Source organism: Salmo salar, chromosome ssa09 (genome assembly GCF_905237065.1).
Source record: "Salmo salar chromosome ssa09, Ssal_v3.1, whole genome shotgun sequence".
NCBI lineage: Eukaryota > Metazoa > Chordata > Actinopteri > Salmoniformes > Salmonidae > Salmo > Salmo salar.
In genome coordinates this window covers 77,463,635-77,483,697 of record NC_059450.1, presented here as the reverse complement: position 1 = coordinate 77,483,697, position 20,063 = coordinate 77,463,635, and the positions used below count along the sequence as shown (strand labels likewise).

General features: G+C 44.2%; 1 protein-coding gene across 2 annotated transcripts; it reads left to right on the top strand.

Moving 5' to 3' along the window:
* Positions 1–1,732: 1,732 nt before the first annotated feature.
* Positions 1,733–19,045, top strand: arhgef37 (Rho guanine nucleotide exchange factor (GEF) 37). Of its 2 annotated transcripts, none has more exons than XM_014212583.2 (15): positions 1,733–1,869; positions 2,358–2,429; positions 3,286–3,363; positions 3,966–4,321; positions 4,898–5,027; positions 5,637–5,784; positions 5,966–6,165; positions 6,317–6,447; positions 7,155–7,259; positions 7,707–7,820; positions 8,006–8,323; positions 8,567–8,695; positions 9,985–10,180; positions 10,541–10,755; positions 14,842–19,045. In XM_014212583.2, the coding sequence occupies exons 4-15, from the start codon at positions 3,977–3,979 to the stop codon at positions 15,046–15,048; spliced, it is 2,238 nt and encodes a 745-aa protein (XP_014068058.2). In that variant the 5' UTR covers positions 1,733–1,869; positions 2,358–2,429; positions 3,286–3,363; positions 3,966–3,976; the 3' UTR covers positions 15,049–19,045. The 2 variants fall into 2 exon arrangements, with proteins under 2 accessions (XP_014068058.2, XP_014068060.2); XM_014212585.2 differs by having other exon boundaries at positions 2,358–2,435.
* Positions 19,046–20,063: the final 1,018 nt, after the last annotated feature.

The following is a 20,063-nucleotide window of genomic DNA, read 5'->3' as shown; positions in this document are numbered from 1 at the left end:
AAGTGAGTGAATTGGACCACTTTCCTGTCCTGCTAAACATTGAAACTTTTTGGGTGTCAGGGAAAATTGATGGAGTAAAAAGTACATAATATTCTTAAGGAATGTAGTGAAGTTAAAGTAGTCAAAAATATAAATAGTGAAGTAAAGTGCAGATACCTAAAGAAAACTAATTAAGTAGTACTTTAAAGTATTTTTACTTAAGTACTTAAGTACTGATGACAGCTGGAGATTTTGCCACTCAAAATATTTTTGTATAGAATCTTTCCAAAATCATATTCTGTTGGAGGAGTGAATATGAATTTAAAATAATTTGACATGATTTATATGAATAGGGTCATGAACATTGAAATGAACAAGGGAGAGTTTAAACGTAGGCTAAGTCTGCCATACGCTTTTTCCCATACTTTACAATAACTCTTTTGCAGTGGTCTTAGGTAGTCTCCGAATGCTGTGATCGCCATTCAGCATCATAGCCCCTTGCGCCTTTGGAAAAGCACCAAAGTGTCTCAGAAGATGCCCTTCTGGAGGCATGCAGCCATAATGTCATTATACAATACGTATGTTCAACCTTTTGGCAGCTATCTGGCTCCATAGTGTATGGCCATGTTCGTGATGATCAAAACCGTAAAGGCTAAATTGTGACTGACTGATCTACAACTAATGAGTAGTTGTTTATGTCGCATGTTTTTTTGTAGATCAGTCAGTTGGAAGTCACCTGCACCTTTGGCTGTGATATCGAACCCACCCAATGGCTCCTGATGTTTTACCACGCGATGCCGCTTCCTAGTATACAGGTCGTAGGTTAGTAAAGGGGCTCCACCCTTAGGGTTCTGATCATTTTGTAATCTTGTTTTTTAGGCCAATTACATTTTTTTGTCAGGAAAAAAAGTACCACTAGATGTCCCCATAGTACAGGCTACTGCCATCAACTTACTGAAATTGGGGCACATATAGGTTAGGTCATATTACAACTTCATTTACCAGGCGTAATCAATACAATGGAAAAGTTAGTGACCCGACATCTCAAGAAAAAAATAAACACTGAGGTGATGTCAGCCTGGACTGGCGAACCTGTTCGTAGAAAAGGGACGTGATTGAGGGTTCAAAGACGTTCAACAAGAAGATAATTATGATGTGAAGAGAGGAGGATGTTTACTAGTCTGAAAGATATTTTTATCCCCCAGTCATTAGGACCCACACAACGGCCATGCAGTTTCCTGCTATCCTTGGAATCCAAGTGTCCACCCCTGTGGACCAAGAGGGGACCGAGAGACTGGGACCGAGAGACTGGGACCGAGAGACTGGGACCGAGAGACCGGGACCGAGAGACTGTTGTACAATCTTTTGTCAGCAGTAGACAACTTACTGTAATTAAATACTCAAATTAAAAATAGTTATCGTCACAGATATATATAATGTAATTAATCCAGTTCTGCAGAATTCCTTGGACCAATTCTAATGTTATAAACTCAGACTCATGTCTGAATGTTTCACATTCCTACGGAATCAACCAGATAAAATTTAGTTTCCTCAATACTTGTGTGTTCCTTTTTAGCCCCCGAAATAGTTGTGTCAGTTAGTTGAATTGTTCCTCTGTAAATATCTGACAAATTCTATTACCCTAATGATAAACATTTACTGTAAACTCCATATGATGTTATTGTCTTGTGCTGAGACATCCACACACACACAAAAAAAACAATAGGCTACAATGCATTGCACTGACGTGACGTCAGCCTTGCCTGGCGAACCTGTTCTTATAAAAGGGACATGTGATTGAGGGTTCGAAGACACACAACAGGACTTCAAGATGCACGTGTGTTTAGTGACAGTGCAGCCTCCATAGACTAACAGCTACAATTTCTTAAGGTATGTGATCTCTATTAAATATTATTATGTCATCCCCTTGGATAAGAGTTCTCTGTGTGCGCACTGACCTTGTAGTTGGAGCACCACATCTTATGCGAGGAGAGGTAGCTGTTGCTTTAAAGCCAAAGGTCTGTTTATCTTTCTGTTATCTATATTTCATGTGACTAAGTAAGTATCTGACTAGGCTATATCTTATTGCACTGTGTTGTAATATAACATCATACCATGTTTCCGATCTATCACTGATCTATATACACTTTTGTAAAAGGAAATGTGAATTTATTAGAGCCAATCTACTGCTGTAATCCTTCTACAGTCTAGTACTGTACTACGTCTAGTACAATCTGTAGAGGTAGTAGGCCTAATGTAGTACTATAATCTGCTACTGTACATTGAACTAGGCCATGACCTGCAGTAAGAAAGGAAGATAATTATGATGTGAAGAGAGGAGGATGTTTACTAGTCTGAAAGATATTTTTATCCCCCAGTCATTAGGACCCACCCACTAGCCATGCAGTTTCCTGCTATCCCTGGAATCCAAGTGTCCACCCCTGTGTATGGTAAGAGTAAGTAATTTATGTTGCATGTTGTAAAATCCTTTGTGAACAGTAGCCAATTTTGTGAAATTAAATACCCAAATGGAACATGAGTTATCATCATGAATTTATTTAAAACTACAAGTCATCATAACGATGACTCTGCAGGTAATTCATCCAGTTCTGCAGCATTCCTTGGCCCAATTCCAATGTTATCAACTCCGACATGCCTGAATGTTTCACATTCCTACGGAATAAACCAGTTAAAATGTAGTTTCCTCAATACTTGTGTGTTCCTTGTTGCCTCTGAAATATTTGTGTGTGTTAGTTGAATTGTTCCTCTAAATATCTGAGAAAATGTCATTACACTCATGATAAATATTTACTGTAAACTCCAAATGATTGTATTGTCTTGTGCTGAGACATCCACACAAAGGACATATGTCTAAATTCTTACAGACGGAAAATCATTACTATTACTTGGGCGGCAATTGCCATTGAATTCCTTTGGAGCTTTTGTTTCCTGTGAGAAAACATCAGTCGGTGTGATGCTGTGTCTCCACTTGGCGGGCCAGCCTGTCTTCTTAAATGGGGGCCAGCCAATGAGCTTTTGCCTGAGCAGGCGTCACTTCCTTTTTACAGGCTGCTGCATTCAATCAGCTGATTTAGCAATGAGAGGCTGTGTGCTGTGTCTTCTCTGGCCTCCACACTGCTATAGCCTATCACCTCCTCCCTGCCTCCACCCTTTCCCCCTAACAAACAGCCCAGCTAACCCTCCCATCCCCCCACAAGTCTCCACTCACACACCCATGCCACATGAAGCCCAGCTCTTAGTGAGTGAGTGGAAAAAGTTACACCAGTCTTTCTGTGTGTTGGCCAGGCAATCGACTGCAGCAGCAGCAGCACACGCCACTGTCCCACAAGCTGAGCTGCGTCTGATCCCAGTCCTCTACTCAAGGTATTGATGCGCTTTAATGGCTGTTTTCTGCTGTCACTCACTGAGAAACTTCTATTTTCAGCCTGAGGTGAGGTTGTTGCTCAGTACGACTATTCTTTTTAATCGGATGTTTAAACTACAAATCCATAGACCTGGGTTGTTATGGTTCTGTCTTTGTTTTAATTTACATGTTAATTATGACTCATTAGATACAGATACAACTTTGTTTTGGTAACTTTTGTTCAGTTGTAAATCACAGCCAAGCCACACTTAAAAGTACAATTAATGTTGAAGTCACTGCCGGTGACTGTCCCTCCACGTTTTTACTCACTATTCCTTTGACACAATCAGTCAAACACAGGGGCTGCCTTTTAAACAGCTAAACAGTATTACATTGATTGAAATCTGCTAACAAGTGAAATTGCTACAGCGGCAACAGCTTTTTAAGAGCAGGACCATCTCGTTTGAACACATCGTATTCCAGCTCAGAGGACAGGCAACAATGCAAAGTTGTCTCCTATAAGCCATTCAGCCCCACTATAATAACACTGCCACGGGCTGCTACTGCTGGGTGGGGTATAGACCTCAGGCTCACATGGAGCTAACGTCCTTTTCTCCAACAGACAGCCCCAGCATGGAGAGCCCCTTGAGTGCAGAATCAGCTCCCCCAACCCCAGCTCCCAGAAACGATACTCCTTCTCCAAGTCCCAGAGCTGAGGCCCAAGAGTTGAGAATGGAGGAGAAAGAGAGAACAGCGGACACAGAGGAGGACCCTACATATCTGTCTCTGTTATCAGAGGTGTCCGTGCTTGTGGAGGAGCCAGCAGAGGATGCATCAGAGAAGGCTGAGGAGAGGGCTGAGAGAGAGGCTCAGAGGCAGCTCCTGGCCACAGAGGAGCTGATCTACACAGAGAGGAACTACCTGAGACTCCTTCAGGTCTGCACCTGCACCATCAGGAGCAACCTGCAGAAACTCCAGGTACTGTGCTGCATAGGGCTAAAAGGGTTTCCTGAACATGTAACCTGACCAGTGAAAACTCTGGGCCCTACTGGGTCTACAGTCAAATTACCGCTCTCTAAGGTATGGTTATCTTGAAACACCATGCTTAATTTCCTTCCACGTCTTGGAAAGTTTTTCAATTACCATATAATCGAACGTCTTTGATTACAAGGCCATGCTTAAAACGTGAGTCTCGTAAAAACAGGATGGTATCCCATTTTATGGGGTGGAAGACAGACCTGTCTATGCATCACCCAGCTGTAATGATGAAGGGGATAATGTAATTATATGTTGGATGGAGGAAGGAGGATAGAGAGACGGAGGGGATAACGTAATTGTATATGGGAGAGAGGATGGAGAGGAGGGGATAATGTAATTGTATATGGGAGAGAGGATGAAGAGGAGGAGGGGATAATGTAATTGTATATGGGAGAGAGGATGAAGAGGAGGAGGGGATAATGTAATTGTATATGGGAGAGAGGATGAAGAGGAGGAGGGGATAATGTAGTGGTGGGTGAGCAGTAAAGTCAGTCTGTACCTTCTCCCCTACCACAGCCACAGCTGACTAACTTGGACAGCATGTTCCTGTACATAGAGGAGGTGATCGACGTGTCAGGGCGCCTCCTTAACCTCCTGGACCAGAAGCAGTTGACACCCCATGATCCTCTCTTCCTGGAGACTCTATGTAAGTAGTAAGAATATTGCATTGCTGTATCAGTACAGTTTCCTTGGCTGGACTACACCTAGTGATTCTCACTCCCGGGTAGTTACTAATATATTTGCACCAGCACTACCACACCTACTAATCCTATGGGGCTATCATGAACAGGCTCATGTCCACCCCCTCTGTTGATACCAGCTGCTTGTCATGATGTGTTCTACATGGCTGTGTGTATTAAAGTCCTATTAAGCACATTTTCCACCATGGTGTTAGACAACACTTACACATACAGTCCCCCTTGCAGTCAAGCTGCTTGGATGGGTCAGCTAGATAGCGAAAAACAAAAAGTCTCTCTCTGTGGCGACCTTGTTAGCCTCGGTTATATTTCAATGTGGAGCAAACAACAGTGCCAAGCTCCTTTTTTCCATTATTTAGTTGACCTTGCTCAGCACCTGGACTGCTAGGTGTTCAAACGTTGCAAGAATGACTACACAACACCAACATAATGAAATGCCTTTATATATTAATTTGTATCACCTTAGCAACATTCCATGGGATGGATAAAGGACAACATGGGAGGTAAACATGTACATTAATATCCCTTCATGAATACTTGATTCATATCCCCTTCAGGTGATGCCTTCCTCAGTCTATCAACAGACATGGAGTCGGCATACAAGGAGTACCTGGCCAACTACAACACCGTCACAGCGTTAGAGAACAGCTACAAGCAGAAAGATGCCCTGTGGACTGAGATAGTGAAAGTCATCAAGTCCTCAGCGTATGTTCATATCTTCCTCTGCATTCCTGTTCCTACCATTCTTTGTCTCTAAAGTCCCACTACTGAAATCCACTACTGAAACTGGCCTTGATATCACACCCCATCTCTATTGTGTTATGAACCTCGATGTTTTCTCACTATAAGTCCAGGAAGTATGACAAAGTGAGACTGTTGTGTACAGGCCAGATGTGAATGCCACCTCTCTGAGCTTCTTCCTGGTGATGCCAGTCCAGAGGATCGCCCGCTACCCTCTTCTCCTCCAGACCGTCATGAAACACACAGAGCCTGGGCACCCAGCCTATTCTCTTCTGGAGCAGACTGCCCGCACCGCCATAGCCCTCAACTGCAGGATCAATGAGTACAAACGCTTCAGGGAAGTAGGTGAGAACATGAGCTAGCTATCACCATCTAGTAGTTATTCCCTGTGATTGGTTCTACTATTCAGACAGGGATGAGGAATTGATAGATTGTGGCCCTTGCCTTCACTTATACCTGAACAACCATATTAGAATTTGTTGTCTTGTCATCACAGCCGACAAATACAAGAAGACGGAAATCCTGACGATAAGGGATAAGATGAATCGTCTGAACAGCCACAGCATCGCAAAGAAGACGGCCAGACTGAGTCAGTTCATCAAACATGAGACGGGGATTGCACCAAAGGTAAGGTACTGTTTGTGCCGGTCCTTGTTAAGATCACTCAGCCATAAAATGAAGCTACACTTTCTACAAGTAAGGGAAACCGTGGTGAGAGAACAAATGATATGACTAGTGTTTACCTGCTGTATTCAAACCTTGATGCCATTGAGGAGCATTTGTTACATAAAGTATGTAGAGAGTCGTTGAACCGATGACTCATGCGATGCTGGAGGATTCTCACATGGTTATGAGTATTCCTTTGCGGACATTTTTAGACATATTATTCATCAAGTCACAAACTGAAGCTCTGGGACTCTTTTTAGCTATGGATGGTAGAACTACCAGAACGTTCTTCTTTTAATATATGTTAAGATTTATAGAGTTTACTGTTAAAGGGGTACTTTGGCAATGAGGACCTTGATCTACTTCCTCAGAGTCAGATGCACATGTAAATACTATTTATGTCTCAGTGTCCAGTATGAAGGAAGTTAGAGGTAGTTTCTAGAGCCAATGCTAACTAGCATGCTAGCAGATACCAATAGACTTTGAGTCATTGCGCTAACGCTAGTTAACATTGGTTCCCAAAACTACCTCAAACTTCCTTCCTACTGGACACAGAGATGTAAAAATGGTATCCATGAGTTCATCTGACTCTGTGGAAGTAAATAAAAAACCTAATTTACTAAAATCCCAAAGTGTTCCTTTAATAACTTCCCTCTGTTCAATTCCAGCTGGTAGATGAGGAGTTTGATGCCTTGGAGGGATTTTTCTATCTCCTTGAAAATGGTATCACCGTGCTACATGAAAATGTGGAGACATATCTAGACCATCTACAGGTGAGCTTTTGTTGACCCTAGCCCTTTGTCATGGAGACCAGAGTAAGATCACCATGACAACACTGGAATCACTTTGTTTATGTGTGGCTTTCCATTCAACGTATAATTAGTGCACAATCCCTTAGCATTCACTTCTGGTTTGGCATCCTCTTCCACTAAAGAATGGCTACAGCTCTGATCTGAATGACTTTTCTTCTTCAGCGGTGAGCAGTTGACAATTTAGAGGCAATGTAGCTGTAAGAAAATCAGTTTAAAGTATTCAGCCTGCTACTCACTGCCCCACCTAATATGTGAATGCAGTCCCTCCCTACTGCCAACAACCACAGCCACCACTGCCGCTCATAAACCATGCATTACTGACCACTGCCACACAGACTTGTGTTTACGTTTCCCCCCATGTCTAATTCTAGATCATGTTGTAACTTTCCTTCCATCATTATATTCCAGAGGTTTCTTAGCTGTCGACCGGAGGAGTTTGATCTTGGCATGGATGGTGAGAAGCCTGCTATATACTACAAAGAAATCATAACAGCACTGAGACAATGGATACTTCCTACATGTGTAAGTTAAGCTACAGTACCATGTTGTATGTTACAAAAATAGGCATCAGAAAAGACTTATGGATGTGTTTCACTTTCCTTCTGGTCAGCCCTGTCCTTCAGGCTTCAGATTACACTGTCTGGACCTCACACTTCTATCTCCCCTCCCCCACTCATCCCTCTATCCCCATCCCCCTCTCTCTCCAGGAGAAGAGGATGAGGACTTTGGTCCACAAGCCCCTCTGTGCCCTGAGAGAGCTCCTGGCGGGGCCTCGTAACCTGATCAGTAAGCGTCTGGACAAGCTGCTGGACTACGAGCTGATCGAAGAGAAGCCCAGTCTGAGCTACGATGAGCAGGCGGTGGCTAACACCTATAAGACCATCAACACCCTGCTCCTCAACGAGCTTCCCCAGTTCAACGGCCTGGCCCTCACCCTGCTCTGGGGCATGCTGGGGGCTTTCAGCTGCCTGCACAAGGACCTGGCTGCAGACATGGAGCAGCTCTTCCAGGGCTTCACCCAACAGGTACACAATAATACAGTACTGGAGTAGAGGGGATGACTAGCATGTTTCTTGTGGGGGTACAGACAAATGCCTATTTTCTCTATGATCCTAAAGGTTTCGTAAGTTAAGTAGCAGTTTGCTCATGCATTTGTTACTACTTTTAGAATCAGATTTTAGTGGGAGCTATACCAAAAGCAGAGATGTTGCTGAAGTTAAACTTGACTATTTGTCTCATCTTATTTTGTTTAACATGTCTCTTTGCAGCTCCCTCACGGTTCCCTGGAGCCGAATGCATTCTGGGAGTGGGCGGAGTGTTCGGTGCTGGAGGGTGCGAGGAGGCTGGAGAGCCTGTGTTGGAATGTGAAGGACCAACTCAATGCTCCCATTGTCCGGGTCAGTCTCAACAGAAGCTCCACTATAATCTGTTTGGTGGCAATGGGACTTGTTGTCGGCTAACATTGCCAGGGACAGTGTGTGTACACATCCACAGCCCCACAGGACTTGTCAAATAGCAGCAGGATGATTCATACTACACCTACTGTATTCACTGTCAATGTTCTGATGCCGCATTATGTGTTTGGAATAACCTGAATTGGATCATGATTGCTATTTCTACTAGCCTTGGGGTTGTGGTGTTAACTGTTGAGGGTTCTGAGGAAGGTGAGTCACCTGAAGGGACAATACTGTAACTAAACACAAGCCCATCTGTCAAAACCAACACACTAGAACACATCATGTCACAACTCACAACATTAACCTGTATTTCCTGTAATAAACCCCTCATCAAAAATGGCATACTGGAAATTCCATTACATTTTTCCCCAGTCGGAAACAGAAACCACCATTCATTTTGCTTGGTCATAATACAGCAATAACTTTACTCTGGCTAGCTCATGGCTCCTATCATCACCACACCACTGCTCATTACTTTAACTGATGAGAATGTGAAGCTGCCGAGTGGGGAGGGAGGAGGAGGGGAGAGAGAAATGGTGTAGTTTAATCTTCCAGACTAATCTAGACATCTCACGGCCCATGTTATAAGCTGTACGTTGTCTGTCTGCGGTGTTAAGGAGCAGCTCTCCTGGCTGTAGGCCCCTCAGAACCACAGCAACCTATTCCCTATATAGTTTACCAGCCCTGCTCAAAAGTAGTGCACTATGTAGAGAATAGGGTGCGATTTGGGACATAGCCAGAGAAGGTAGCTAGCTATATGATAGTAATGAGACTCAGCCTGTCAGGTCTACAGGAATACATGACAGCACTAGGGAGAATGGGCTGCTCGTCTGTGGCTAGAGATGACTCCTACTTACAGGTACCAGTTCGTCAGTACTAGAAAGAAACAGGATCGCTTCATTAGCTACTCTTAGATGACATAGTGAAGCCATTTAAACTCTAGAAGTCACCCTGGGTGGAAGCTGAGCAGGTGAACACCAGTGATAATGAACATGGTGAATGACTAGCTGTCAAAGCCATTGCTTTACTATGTTCCTGATGGTTCCTTATCAGTTCAGATAGCTCTACCAGAGTCGTGTTCATTAGGGCACACCTTAGCAAAACGTTTAACACATTTTTGCAATGGAAATAAAGAATTGACATTTCTTATTCAACGAATTCAGGTCCTCCCTCTCTATTTGTCTTCTCTTCCATTTGGTGTGCAATGACCACAACGCTGTCCCCCTCAGCCTCTCAGCCCTGGCTCTCAGAGGCGTCTGAAGGTCCTGACAGACAAGCACGGCTCAGGGAAGATCTACCAGCTGACGGGTCATGTGGTGGGGACCAGAGACCTGGACCTGAGCCTGAACAGAGGAGAGCTGGTGGCCATCATCAGTGAGATGGACACACGGGGGGACAAACGACGCTGGCTGGTCGACGCTGGGGGTAAGACCACCAAGACATTTAGCCTTTTCACTAGAGAGGCTGATCTTTAAAATAACAAACCGCTTTACTTTCTAAAAGGAAAGTCAGTTCTTAATTCTGTCAATGTAGCAGTGAATACCAAACCATAACGCGTATAATGCTGCTTCATTCACCACCAGTTATTAGGTAGAGACATCTAATGGTTGTTTACAGTTACTGCTGCATGGGTACCATTTTGATCTATGCCAGTGAGATCTATCAAGCCAAATAGATTTGATTAATTATAGGACAACGTGGTTTATATACCGTACATCTCATCAGATTATAATTACTTATGAATTCATGTCTTCCAATCATCTACACCAATCTCCCTGTGTCCAGGTCCAAGAGGATACGTCCCCTCCTCCAAGCTGGTACGTTACCACCAGGTAACCATGGACCCTCCCCCATCCCCTCATCTGATCACTACCATGGATCAAGCTGGGGGAGTCAGACGACACTCCTGCACGCCTGACCTCATGCGACCCTCCTACACCCCTGATACACCCCAGCCCCGGCTCGTGAGGACTATGTCGATGACAGTTCCCTGTCTCCAGGTCAGTGACACTCTGAGCTGCTTGCCCTTGTAAGCCGGGTTCAAATGCAGAGTGCCCCAAACCTTCTCCTGAGTGCTTTATTCATTTATTTGTTTTAGTTCTTCAAACATCATCATACATTGTTGGAGTGTCTCTCTCTCTCCACACACACACACACACACGTAGAAGAAGTGTCGAGGCACATAATTGTATCTGGGTTCGGTCTGTCTGTGTGGCTGAGCTGTTGAAATGCAGCTCTCCTGGTTGTTAAAGTGAGTGATTCTCCTCGTGACCTTTGGAAGGCATCTATCATACTCTTATAGCCAGCCCTCTTCATGCACCGCTGACAGTATGATCACTAATCATAGGCAGGTGACATGTGATTCTGCTTAGGCTTTGATTCTTTAACTTGGGTGGTCCGTTTTAGTCTGTTCTTTCTGTCTAACATCCTTGCCATGGCTAAGTATGCATCTGTCAGAGCAGAGGAGACTGTGGTTGGGCTCAATTCAGAATTCCAATTGATTGCTTACATTCTTACTGAATTTGAATTTAAGTAGTAAACAGGATACAGAATTACAATTTGAAGTAAAGGAAATAGAATTGAATTCAGTAAAATTCTATGAAATTCAAATGCCTCTTCTATTCTATAACAGGTGTAGTCTATACAAATATACACTGAGTGTACAAAACATTAGGAAACCTGCTCTTCCATGTGTCGTGTCTTTGGCTATGCCGGATTAAGTGATATGACATGCTATTCTATAAAATCCTTTCTCTGTAATTAATATTACCTGATTGAGCTAATCATGTAAATGTAATTAACTAGAAAGTCGGGGCACCACGAAAGAGTGTTTATAGAGCTGTTATCTTCCAAAATAAACTTCTAAAGACCTAGTAATATTTTACATCAATAGCAGTCAATATTAATCGTCACCTTATTTCAGTCTCATCTGAACATCGTAAATTCTTGGTTAACTTCACGAACCCTGGCTAACAAGTTGAATCAGCAATACAAACTTTGGTTTAATTATTTATTTACTAAATACCTAACTAATCACACAGAATTACATATACACAGAATGGATCATACATTGATTACTAATTATGTCGTACAATAAAACGTCCCTGGGGGACGAAACTTGTATGACGGCTGGTTACACAAAGAGAGGGGGTTGGGCTTGAATGAAAGCGCGGGAGAACAAAGGGAGAAGATATGCTATCGTAAATACAGAATCTTATGCATTCCAAATAACCGCCCATTTGAAAAAGGAAAATGCAATAAATATTTACTCTGAGCTGCGCTTCGGTAGGTTGGTCGTAGATGCTGGCCGTGGTGCCCAACAGAGATATTCCTTGTCCTTTTAAGAGTGTCTCTGGTGGTAAACAGAATACTTGGCAGTGTCGTGTTGTTTGTTAGAAGAGATCCTTTGTCCGTCCTTTCCTAGCCCACGTTTAGAGCGGCCGCTGCTAACTCAACGGCTAGGAGGTATCACTTCTTTAGTGAATAAGAGTTCAAAGTTCATACCATTCACAACCAAAGCTCACACTGAGGTTGGCTTAGTTCTGTAGTTGACATATTAGTCCTTTTAACGTGGAACCGTCGTCCTCCTGTCCTCTGAACAGCTTATTATCTGAATCCTTCTGACATCGGACCGTCGCCCTAATGTACCCGGAACAGCAAGTTATTCACCCTTTTAACGCAGAGGCTGCAGGCCTCGCGTACTCGGAACAGGAAGTTACATTTTCGTAAAGGGCTTTATATAGGAAGGGAGAGAAGTGAATGTTTCATAGTTTATAACCAATGTCTCTTCACATGGGCGGGGCCACTGAGTTAGTTCACTTATGAAAACCCAATTCTCTCATTTGGAAGCTAAAATTACATTTCATCTTTTCAGAATTAGTTTAATATTTAAACATTTAAATTGCACAACAATTCCATGTGAATCTGATAACTATAATGTGTAGACTTTCCACGATACAGTTTGTCATCCTATCATTAATAAGAATGTCTCAGATGACATCATATTCCTTACCCACAGGCCAATGTCATGACACATGACAGACTGACCAGGTGAATCCAGTTGAAGCTATGATCCCTTATTGATGTCACTTGATAAATCCACTTCAATCACTATAGATTTTGTTTATTTTTTTATTTAATCTTTATTTAACTAGGCAAGTCAGTTAAGAACAAATTCTTATTTACAATGACGGCCTAGCTGAAGGGGAGGAAACGAAGGATTTTTAAGCCTTGAGACAATTGAGACATGGATTGGGTATGTGTGGCATTCAGAGGGTGAATAGGCAAGACAAACGATTTAAGTACCTTTGAACAGGGTATGGTAGTAGATGCCAGGTGCACCGGTTTGTGTGTCAAGAACTGCAACGCTGCTGGGTTTTTCATGCTCAACAGTTTCCCATGTGTATCAAGAATGGTCCAACAACCAAAGGACATCCAGCCAACTTGACACAACTGTGGGAAGCATTGGAGTCCACATGGGCCAGCATCCCTGTGGAATGCTTTCGACACCTTGTAAAGTCCATGCCCCGACAAATGGAGGCTGTTATGAAGGCAAAAGGGGGTGCAATTCGATATTAGTAAGTTGTTCCTAATGTTTGGTATAGCCAGTGTATAAGATAGGGTCTAATATTGTTTGTTGAGAAATATAATTAGCAATTCTAAGTTGTTCCTAATGTTTGGTATAGCCAGTGTGTAAGGTAGGGTCTAATATAACTGCATTGTTTGTTGAGAAATATAATTAGCAATTCTAAGCACTAAGGTTAAAAGAGTAAGGGGGGAATTCTGACCTGAGTTAAGCGTGCGTAAATGGAATGCAATTACCTTTTTTTTATGCCCTTTTCTACTCATATTCTGACGTTGAACCTAAGCATGACAATAGCATGATATTCACCGCTATTCATTTGGGGTGGAGGTCTAAGAAATGAAGGTGTGGCAGAGGAGTGTCTATAGATATGCTGTATTCTGACCTTGACTAAATGCCGTAATAATTCCACCACCTTCATGTGTGAGGAATCCATGAATAAGGTTGAGCAAACCTACAGGTTCTAAGTGGAAAAAGCCTTTAGTTTATTTTTTCAGATAAAAAAGTTATATATTCTTTGATATCTGGTAGTGTGACATGTCGGATTCAACGACACTCATGTTCTATGAATTGAGCGGAATTTCTTTGAATTGCAATGAATTAAATTATATTTCCTGTCACTGAAACTCAAATCAAAGATTGTCTGTTATATTGACAAAATAGTCAAGTGACCACTAACAATGGAAATACACGTCTTCAAAGATGAAAGGCAGGCGGGAAGAAGCAAGACCATTCTAGCCAATAAAGGGGAGATGGGCGCGTGAACAACAGGCCATAGAGATGGATGACTCACCTTTGTATGGTGTCATTTTGCTGTCTGTGACAGCATGGGCAATTTTAAAGTAGTACATTTTATTCTTCATTGGCTGATTTGCTCCCAACAATATGACTCCTCACCCAGTTGACTTCTTTAAAATGGTGGAAGCCCTCGACGGCAATGTCCATGCTAAAACACGTTATAGCCGTGATGAGTCCTCTCTCTGTGACAACAGGCACAACTCCGATATAGTCTTTTTGTTGTTGTTGTCAAAATGCCATGTGCGTCCACTTATATCAGTGCGTTCGTAACAACCTTACTATCATGAAACATATTTTTGATCAAGTAAGTCTTCCATGTAGCAAATTAGCAATAACATTCGACACCTCCATACAGAAAATCCTCAGGTGCTTATTTCTGCTTATTTTCGTGAAACCTCTCACTTCGCCTCTTCCTCTCTGTTTAAATAAACATTCCACACCCTGTGTCGTGTGACTAATTCTGAATTGAGCCCAACCATGGAGGAGACTGATGGTGATTAGTAGTCCAATACCATCACAGGCCACATGGCGGAGCCATTAACCTGCACGTACATGCCCTGCTGATGTTTCTCTAGTTATGTTGTCCAGAGGTGAGCTGTGTTTTCTAATGGCCACCAGGCTAAATACAATCAATCTCTAGGGCATCATGCTCATTAATAAAGCCTTGTTTGCTCTGTCTGTTCTGACCTCTGCGGTGTCTTTGCAGGTGCTCGCAGGCTATGACTTCATGGCGAGGAGCAGTCACGAGGTCTCTCTGAGGGTGGGGGAACCAATCAGAGTCCTGGAACCCCATGACAAGAAGGGTAGCTGTGACTGGAGCCTGGTGGAGGTGCGGGGGCAGAGGGGGTACGTGCCCTCCAACTACCTGACAGTGCTGCCCACATCCACGACGCCCACCGCCCCCTACCACTAGGGGTGCCCGGGTAACCAGCCACCAGCCGGTCTGAGCTAGACACTGCCACTCAACTCTTCACTGCCACACAGCTCATCTTAGCAGGGGAAGCCTACATCCACAGGAGAGAGAGAGAGAGAGAGAGAAGGAGAGTTTGTGTGCTGTTGATTGATTGGATCACAGATTTGTGTGTGAAGTGGCGAGGCTGGCATTTGCAGGTAAAGTGCTCCAAGCCCTCAACTGCAGCTCTTATTAGAAGCATGTAAGTGGGAGGCCGCTTCCATCACCAGGAACCAGGGGTGCAATGCTGCTTTTTCCCTGGAGAGACTGACTGACAGGCAGGTAGGAATGCCTCAGCACAGCATGATGATAGAGGAGAGCAGGCAGTCCATCAAGCTTATCTGTCTGTCTGGAGTTCTCACTCTCACTCACTCACTCTTACACACACACACACACGCTACGTAGTCTGGGCGCTGGCAGTTAAACAGATGGAAATATGTACAAACTCCATTTTGATGTACCACTAGCACTGTCAGGTGACTTGGCCACTGACATTGTGAGTAATGCAGTTTTTGCTCAGGCAAAATCGTTTTCTGATTTCTAGGAAGAATAAGGTCGGCAAACCTTAATGCTAGATTGTATGATCAAATAAGGAGAGAAAGTGGATAAGAGAACTTGTTCAAATGGATGAAGCGGAGCTAGTTTGATTCCAGACATGAAATGGCAGCAAAGGTGTGTTACTAAAGCAATGACATCATTAGGTTGATATGGCTTTAATAAGACAGTTGTTGTACTGCAGCTAGCGGGGCCTTCTCATTTGTCCAAATAGGAGGGCAGAGTGAGAAGACCAGACATTACCTTGTGCTGCATCTGGGCTGACTGGTCTAGACAGACATAACTGTCTTCTCTCAGCAAGCCACAAGGGGGCGCACCACACCAGTGCTCACCCAACAGATGTCTGTAGGCTTTACCTTTAGCCTCTTCATTATTAGCTCAGTCGACAGTGACATTAATCTTCTGGTGGATGTCACACAACCTAAACATGTTTATATCTTACCGGTGTGGTCATATCATTCCTTTCACTGTCAATATCTGCTGCATAATATGATCTAAAGTGAATGTTCTCTCTGTAAGCCCACTGTCAAGGTATAGATGTCATGTTTTTAATTTAATTTTGATTTATTTCATTGATTTAACACAGCAGGACCGTGCGTCAGGCTTTTTATAGTATCTTCTGATGATATGAAGGAAGAAATCGCTCAGTTTGCAAGGGAGCACGGCTCTTTCAGTGCAGCAGTGTCATTGTTATGCAGATTGGTGCAGAGTAGTCACTGTGCCCTGGGTAATACAGCACTCAAGCTGGGTATGCAGCTCTTCAGATAGTCACCTCTATTTTACCATGTTGACTTAGAACAGGATTTGTATTAGGGTCTAAGATGGTGCAGTTTCTGAATTTTAGATATCATTTAAGGAAAGGCCACGTAGATAGTGGTGGTCTATATGAGAGTTATGATAACAGAGCTTTCACTATGTTAGCAACCGAATGGAGAGTAATCACGTGTAATGGATGTCAGGGCTTTTAATGTTGTACTTAACCAAACGATGCTACTGAGTGACATGTGTCGTCCTCCATATGACATTTAAACGTGTGGCGTATTCTGTGTTTGTGGTCGTCACTACCTCAGCTAAGGACGGGTTGTCCAGGGATGTGATGCAGTGACTCCCTGCAGCTACCGCTAACTCTAGCATGACAGAACCCTACGCAGCTCTAAAAATAAACGTTCTCTCATTCAATAGTTCTATAAATAGCCCACTGTCTGTACAGGATCTTCTGTTGGACCCTTGGCCTCCCCCCACTGGTCACTGTTGGAACAGCAGTTTAACTCCAGCTACCTCTTTTGGGTGGTACATCGCATATCAGCTACTGCAATACTACCTCTACAGTGTTTCTGGGCTGCTGCTGGCATAATGCCATAAGGGAGTATACAGAAAGCAATTAGATTGGTTTTACTCTCTGTCTTAGATAATTTGGCTCCTGATTATGAGGGTATTCCAGTGCTTTAAGCAGGCAGGGCTGAATCAAGGCGTCCATGTTGTTTCTGTCAAGGCGTCCATGTTGTTTCTGTCAGAATGTAGAACAGCGGCTGCACAATAACAATGTCTATCTGGCTGCAGCCTCATATTTATGTGCTGGGCAGAATTTATTGTACAATCAAGGGGGGCTATATTACGGCAGTCAAGGGAGAGAGCATCTGTGTGCCGGGGGGCATTTTTCCTGGAAGAGTCCACCTCCCAATTTGGGAGGAAGAGTTGAATCCCATTGAATGTGATGGGGGCTGATGCATCCAAGCCGCACTGGGCTGGCCACAGAAATGGCAGCAGTTAAAGCAGGGCTGTATTTGGTAACAATTTGGCAACGCTCCTGATGCCGATGCTTCTTTAAGGCCCTGTCAGCTGATCTCTCTGGCACAACCAATTTAGTTTTAACAATAGCTCATCCCCTGTACTGCTGGACTAGAAGGGGAAAGTCTCCCCTGGCTTGTAGCAAATGTCTGGGGTTTAGAAGGTAGTGGTGAGACAGGGTAGGGAGGCACGTGACACTCTGCCCCAATGCAGCCAGGAAGCCCCTTTCTCCTGATGTTCCCCTCGGGGACCTCGGGAGAGAGCCACTGACATGGTGCAATCACCTCACCGTCCACTGGCTAACTGTGTGTCAGTCAGTCGAGGGACAGAGCGGGTGTGAGCCACGGCAGTCAAGCTGAGCAGATCTCCTAGTCAGGGGGATAGACTAGGCAAATCAAATCACAAAAATCCACAACATCAGTACATTGCTTTCTCCTTCCAGACCCTCTGAATAAGACATGCATAGAGATGGAATACTGACACATACACTGCCATTCTGTAAGAGATGCAGTTCACCAGGTTCCCTTAAACTTGATATAATTTAATCCATAATTTTGCTACACATTGACTTGAAACTTAATTCGTTATGCCTTTTGCATTTGAAGGAAGTTATTTGGCCTGCAATAGACTAGCGTCTTGTCCAGAGAGTGTACTTCTACATCAAGCTGCTGCACGCTACAGAAAGAGGAGACACAACGGTCCATAGGGCAGGAGCCTGTCTTCAACAGGGCCACTTAAGTGACATTTCTAAAGGAATTGCTTTGATGTTCTATAACTCCATGCTTTCAATTGGCCAAACATTTTGTAACCATAGAGTAGTCAAGGATTGTTTACATGTTGATCTGCCCTGTGCAGTATAGGGCAGTTCCCTTTCCCTTAGTGGAAATCACACTGACCCCTGTGTGTGGTGACAGTTGGACAGAATGGTCTGGGGTCCAATCAGACTGAAGGAGGGGCCCAGGCAAGAGTGGAGATTTGAGTGCCAGCTGGATATGGGGGTAAAGAGGGAGGCTTCCTTTGGGCCTCAGTGAGGAGTCTAATTGTAGGGTGACTGTGTTGATCATAGACTCTGTGTTCTAACCCAGAGTTCAGACAATCTGCTGTAACCTACAGTCTCAGGGGCCACACCCCCTCCCTCCTGACTTTTCCTAAAATGATGGCTAACTCTGACTCCATGGCCTCCTCTCTTTCTCTCTCACTATCTGCGAAATGTGGCACTGAGATGCCACTTTTTTTTTATTTAAACCCTAAGATATGCAGGAATGGACTGTCATGGCTACTGGCCAGCATTTGACCCGCATGGTGGACAGGCAGCCGCTCAAGGTCTGTCTTGTTTTTCAACAGGGAGGACACGGCACTACCTCTCCAATTATGTGAAGAGCCTGACTGTGTTTTGAAACAGCCAGGCAGGCGGTCCATACGTAAGCTCTAGAGCCCGCTCCCTACTCTCTCTCCCCCCTCTCCCTACTCCCTAGAGCTCCCTCGCTCTCTCCCTTCTCTCTAATCCTCTCCCTACTCGCTAGCGCTCTCTAGAGCTCTCTAATCCTCTCCCTACTCTCTAATCCTCTCCCTACTCTCTAATCCTCTCCCTACTCTCTAGAGCTCTCTAATCCTCTCCATACTCTCTAGAGCTCTCTCCTCCTCTCCCTGCTCTCTAGCGCTCTCTCCTCCTCTCCCTGCTCTCTAGAGCGCTCTCCTCCTCTCCCTGCTCTCTAGCGCTCTCTCCTCCTCTCCCTGCTCTCTAGAGCGCTCTCTCCTCCTCTCCCTGCTCTCTAGAGCTCTCTCCTCCTCTCCCTGCTCTCTAGAGCTCTCTCCTCCTCTCCCTGCTCTCTAATCCTCTCCCCTCCTCTCCCTGCTCTCTAATCCTCTCCCTGCTCTCTAATCCTCTCCCTGCTCTCTAGAGCTCTCTCCTCCTCTCCCTGCTCTCTAGAGCGCTCTCCTCCTCTCCCTGCTCTCTAATCCTCTCCCTGCTCTCTCCTCCTCTTCCCATCTCTAGAGCTCTCTCCCTCTACCTGTTCCCCTCTCTAGAGCTCTCTCTCCCTCTACCTGTTCCCCTCTCTAGAGCCCTCTCTCCCTACTCTCTCCTGTAAACAGTACTGGCCTAGAATGTCAGGGATGTAAACAGTCATCACAAGGGTGCAGGACTTAGCGCTTGCGATAGTTTGGCACTCAGAGACACGCAGAGGGGGAAGGAGGGCGGGGATTGGGGTGTTTATGTTTGATGTTAGAAAGGAGCCCATCCCAGTCATCCAACCTGGCACAACTATATGGCATGTCCCCCTCTGGCAACCTGATCAGGCACTTTATAACACTTACATGACACTAAGCTCAATAGGGTTTCACAAACTCTTGGAGTTCAAATTCATAATCGCTGCAGTGAAAGTTTAGCCGATGCCGTGGGCGAGCTATCGAATATTTGTTTTGATTAGATTTGGTACTATTTTAATCTCGCTCTTTAAACTGTCAATCATCTCATGTTCTCTTGTTTCTGTATTGTACAGTATGGACTAGAGCTTACAGCCAAATGAAATGCTATATTGCTATAGTAGGAAATAACTGTTTATTTTTGCAGTTGTACATATTTTTCCAACATGTTTACATTAAACATATATACAATACCACTGGGAGATGTG